The 5,347-nt window shown below is 44.7% G+C and overlaps 1 protein-coding gene across 4 annotated transcripts in view; it reads left to right on the forward strand.

Annotated features, from left to right (window-relative positions):
• LOC128462089 (uncharacterized) overlaps window positions 1-4,769 on the forward strand; it is an 8,634-nt gene extending 3,865 nt beyond the window's left edge. Inside the window, exons 2-11 of one of the 4 annotated variants that reach the window (XM_053447354.1) lie at window positions 1-275; window positions 531-598; window positions 677-757; window positions 912-1,068; window positions 2,432-2,680; window positions 2,779-3,073; window positions 3,170-3,258; window positions 3,329-3,539; window positions 4,535-4,642; window positions 4,740-4,769. The exon at window positions 1-275 is cut by the window's left edge and continues 168 nt beyond it. In XM_053447354.1, coding sequence (XP_053303329.1) covers window positions 1-275; window positions 531-598; window positions 677-757; window positions 912-1,068; window positions 2,432-2,680; window positions 2,779-3,073; window positions 3,170-3,228 — 1,184 coding nt within the window. In that variant the 3' untranslated portion in view covers window positions 3,229-3,258; window positions 3,329-3,539; window positions 4,535-4,642; window positions 4,740-4,769. Of the gene's footprint in view, window positions 276-530; window positions 599-676; window positions 758-911; window positions 1,069-2,431; window positions 2,681-2,778; window positions 3,074-3,169; window positions 3,739-4,534; window positions 4,643-4,739 lie in introns of those variants that run through there. The other 3 variants (XM_053447355.1, XM_053447352.1, XM_053447353.1) reach the window with 3 other exon arrangements.
• Window positions 4,770-5,347: the final 578 nt, after the last annotated feature.

Raw genomic sequence — 5,347 nt, forward strand, 5'->3', positions numbered from 1 at the left:
TCACATTTACTCCTGTCGCTGTGAAGAGTGAAGAAGATGAAGAGACACCTCAGTCGTCACAGCTTCATCAGAGTCAGACTGAGGAGAACCGAGCGAACTGTCGAGGACCAGAACCAGAACCAGCCAGGAACTCAGGTCCTGAGGGACATTTACTACCAGGTCCTGAAAACAAGACTTCAAACTTCTTTGAGTCTGTGGCTGAAAACAGAGGCGTTGACTGGAGGAAGACCAGGGAATCTCCATCTTGTTTTAATACAAGAATTAACAAATTTCCCGTAAGTAATATGATAACTAAAATGTATTTAAAAAGGATTTCACTGCTCCGAGTGTTTGGCAATGACAGTGTTCTATATGCACAGCACAGTGGTGTCCTGTGTGAGGCTGTGTGTAGGGTGACGTACACACAGGTTGTGTTTTTGCTCCTCTGGTGCCACAGCAGCTCGTGAGACTTTAAGAGAGGAGACGATGACACACATGGTGCAAACTTGTCTAATCACCTGTTGTGTGTGTGTGTGTGTTCATTTCTCCAGTGCAACACACTTCCGACCGTGAGGCTCCCTCAAGGCCTGGAGAGGATCCTGGCTAATGTTGGATATGTGTAAGTAAAACACAAACAAATGCAAACTCTTATTTCAAAGTGATGTTTCCTCTGGTCTAACGTGTGGTTGTGTCTCAGGAATGGAGAGTTGCTCTACAGAGTTCCAGCAGCTTCTCCTCTTGTTGCTGCTGCTTCTCAAGCGAAGCCGCCGGTTCCACAGTAGGTCGCCCCCCCCCCCCCCCCGGACTGGAGGAGCAGATCAACCCACTGTGGCCTTATCATTATTTCTTTATTTGTCGACGTGTAGTTGTTCTTTTCTTACTTCACAGTTTGACTCAGTGGTGATTCCTGCTCTCATCTGTCTGTCCAATAGAAAGAGGAGGCGGGCCAACCCGCTGGACGACAGCCGGCCGTACATCAAGAAGCCGCCCAACGCCTTCATGCTCTTCAGGAAGGAGGAGCGGCTGAAGGTCGTGGCTGAGCTCAACAACGCCAACAGTGCCGCTGTGAACACCATCATTGGACAGAGGGTACGTGTGTTAGTGAGTCTGTCACACAAACTTCACCACAGTTTGTAAAAGATTCACGAGTTTACACCATGAAAATGTTCCTCTATTGAAAAGTCTTAGAAATGATGTTTCCTCTGCGTTGGTCTGTTCGTCGTTAGAAGAATTAATGATTATTCTTTATTGACATTTCATAAAAGAGTTTCCACTCTGGAACCAGGTCGACCTATCAGATGATTCCAATATATTGTAGCTTGTATTTTGTATGTTTGTATTTAGTGTGTAGTGTAGTAACTTTGTGTGGTGACGCTGAACCATCCGATCAAAGCCGTCATGATTTTTCACGGTTGTGTTTAACATTTCCGTGGTAACAGCGAGTTCCACCAATCAGAGACGTTGTCACTACACCTGAGGATTGTGGGTAGTGTAGTGCTTCTCCTTGACGTCGTGAATAAAACGCGTTTCTCTTAAACTCAGTTGATATCATACAGACTTGCTGCTACATTAATGGTGTCTGAGACGTCTTAAGGCCGGCGCATGGTCCTGCAGCTTTTCATGCAGTTGTGTTGACGGACTCGTTTCAGTTTATGGTTCTTTAAGGGTTCCGCGTGTTGCAAAGCAATTTACCTCCAGAACACCAGGTGGAGTAATGTCTTTGTTGAAGACGAACTTAGAGACGTCTTCTTTGTGTGTGGCAGTCGTCATCGATGGTTTATTTACATCACTGCTGCTCCTCAGGGGCTCTTGCACTTGTGTTTCCCTGCGAGTCTCTGAAAACGCAGAACCATGCGCCGGCCTTTACACAAACAAATCAATGAGAAACACAGCCCGCAAAATTCCAACAGTAGAACTACACAACCTCAATAGAAGGGAGCGACAAAGAATGTTGAACATGTTATGTGCTGAGCGGGTTCGGAGAATGTGGAGGTTTGTTTCCTGTGTCCTGCCTGTTTGAGAAGTAAGTGAAATGTTGTTTACTACCTAACGTTACTGTGATTACTGTGATTACTGTGATTACTGTGCGACAAACAGACAATGTTGTTCATCGTCGTTGTAGTTTTTCATATTTATGTACTTTGACATCTAACGTTATGATATAAGAAGCTAGCTGTGCAGTGATGTTAGCATTGATGCTAGGTCAGTTAGCTAACTTTAGTCAATCAAATGAATGGAACCTAAGTTGTCCTGGTGTATGGAGACAAGTCGTGATTGTCACAAAGTTATTTAAATCAAACAAAGTCAGATTGTTGTTTGATGCCGATGATGCTGCCACAGGTCAAGTTAATGTTTCAGAGATTAGTGCCGATCCACATCTGTATAAACTGGATGACAGTAGAACTCTGTGATGATGCAGTGATTACATCATGTCTTCATGACGTTTGTTTAGAGTCTGTCTGAAGCAGGAGGAACAGGAGGAACAGGAGGAACAGGAGGAACAGGAGGAACAGGAGGAACACGAGGAACACGAGGAACAGGAGGAACACGAGGAACAGGAGGAACAGGAGGAACACGAGGAACACGAGGAACAGGAGGACGGGCTCTGGCTTCATGTCAGAGCTCGAAAGAGGAAAAATCATCTTTCAAGAAAAAGACAGAAAGGAAGAAGAAAGAACCACAGAAGGAAAAGCTGGTGAAGGTGATTCTCTCTGCGACTCGCCTTTCTCCTGGTGCTATCATATATCATGTCTATATGTTTATATGTATATACTATTCAAACATCATGTTTCCCTGTAGATCTCAGTGGGTATCATGCAGAGGACTAATGGTCGGCTGCGAGCTGTCAGAGGAATGGTTCTACCCTTCACAGTGCGACCGCTGGCAGATGCAGAGGAATTGTTGAAAGCTGCAAAACAAAAAATGAAGGAGTTCATCACGAATGCGCCTGTCGGCCCCTATGTCCTGCTCTTTGCTGATGGTACAGAGATAACCACTGACCCAGGAACAGCCTTCTCTCTGAAACTCTACAAGGAGGCAGTGAAGAAGTCGTACCAACGCATCACAGTGTACCTTTGTACGGTTAAAGACCATTGTAAGAAATGTGTTGATTATTAACCAAATGAGCATCTTGAGTAAAACGGTCCATCGTTGAAATGTTTTCAAAATGTTCTCATCTGGTTTTTCGCAGCCGAGCATCTGAGCAACACGAGAGCCTCCGAGGAGAAGAGGTCCAGAACTCCCAGTTGATCCAGTTTGGAACCAGGAGGCTCATCAGAGGCACTGACACTGGTTTATTGTAGCTTCTCTCAAGTCTTAAATACAACCGTGATATATCTTCTATTTGCAGGTTTTTGACCCGACCTTGAACAGAATACTCAAGTCCAGAACCAAGTCCAGAACCATGTCCACAAAATCTGGTTTTATTGTTTGAACCAGAGAAGAGAGAACATGACGTAATAGTTCAAATAAGAAACAAACACGTTGAAGTGCTACGAGCGTCTCTCCACAGAGCAAAGGACACGTTGTGGGTTCAGTTTGTGTCCTCGACCTGATGTCAGGTCAGTGCTCAACACCATCTTCTGCTGGAGCAGGTGTTTCCTGTGAGACTTGATTCTGAAGCTGAACCACAGATTGAGACCACGGCTGCTGCCAGCGGCCTGTTTGTGTATTTCTTGTTAATATATTGACTGTATGAAGTTACTGCATAATCATCGTCCATCGCCATAATAAACTTTGGACCAAATTTGTCTGTATTAACATGACTCAGCGTTTGTTCTCAGCTGCATGTGGTGACGATGTTGTTCACGTGTGGTTTCTATTTATAGGTTTGAATGATTCATTGAACTGTATCATCACATCACTTGTTTCAGAGTCTGTTAAACAACAACACAATCTTCAGACCCAAATACACAACATTTCAAATTAAAAGCTCTAATTTAACTTGGTTTAAAGCAAGGCAGCAACAAAACGAAGGTGGTGCTTTTACTTTGAAGACAAAAGAGAATATGGAGAAATATACATAATCAAATTACTTTGACCCAGTTGTCGACCACTGTTGTCGTTTATCTGAGGACCTAGATGAAAACACACTGCCTCGCGGGGACTTGCACCTGAAACACTGACCTGGGGTCTCATTTTGATTCTTGTACTTCATTTTAATAACGGCTCCTCTGGTGTAAGACGTAAACACTGGCATCCAGAGGATCAAGATACATGTTCATAGTATTTATACTTTGGACGTCTCGGCCACGTACACAATTCATGATTATAATATTGTGGCTGATCATCAAAATCTATTGAGAAAAACTAATAAATATTTTTGTGCGATCAAGGATTTGATTTGTTCTCTAACATCGAGAGGATCCTTGAGGCTCTAGAGCAGAAAATCTGACCTGTGATCAGATACAAAGAGGAATCAGGATCTGGTGAATCACAATGTTCATGAGGGAGGAACTCTGAGTGATGTCGTCGTGCTGGTGTTTGTTGTGCTCAGCCTGTCGTGATGTGTAGTTGTGTGTTTGTGTGCTGACGGTGTGTTGTTGTGTGTCCTCAGTGGAAGGCGCTGTCAGGAGAGGTGCAGGCCAAATACTACGAAGAAGCTGAGAAGGAGAAGCAGATCCACAGTCAGCGCTTCCCCGACTGGTCGTCTAGTGACAACTACGTATGTTCACATCGCACACACTCAACGCACACATGTTCACAACATCGCACTAAAAGATGCCACACACAGGTTTTCTTCAGCTGATGTGTTTGTGTAGGGCAAAAAGAGGAGGAGGATCAGGAGGAAGGGTCCTAACATGACAGGAGGTCCATCACTGCTGGAAGCCCCGTGACCCGTCCAGGGGACACGTCCCCGTCCAGGGGACACGTCCACGTCCAGGGGACACTTTGGATCTTCAGCTCTCCGATGACTCTTCGCTTTTTATTTGAAGGTTTCACCTCCTCTTCCCCCCCCCCCCCCCCCCCCCCCCTGTATCATTGAGGTGAAATTGACCTGAATTCCTACACGATGAGTTTTGCAGGATTTTAAAGTTCCACTTGATGAAACATGAGGAATCAGTTCAGATTCTTTCTATTGGATCCAGGATCAGTGTGAACCCAGTTTGAGTCAAAGGTTGACAACATATTAAATACAGGAGCTTCACCTGGACTAAATCCTCAGGATGTCCTCCAGATGTTATGAAGCTAGTGTCCCTCCATGTTCTAGTCAAGTTGTACTTCACTCTGTTAACCTCACTGTGGCGCTAGAGCTGAGTCGAGCTTCACGTCTAACATCTGTATCAATATTTCAGTCTGGATCAAAGACTCCAGCAGACGGACGTAGTCCAAGTATTCTGGATTTATTTATTTCGGGCAGAGGACAAAC

Source organism: Pleuronectes platessa, chromosome 18, assembly GCF_947347685.1.
Source record: "Pleuronectes platessa chromosome 18, fPlePla1.1, whole genome shotgun sequence".
Classification (NCBI taxonomy): Eukaryota; Metazoa; Chordata; class Actinopteri; order Pleuronectiformes; family Pleuronectidae; genus Pleuronectes; species Pleuronectes platessa.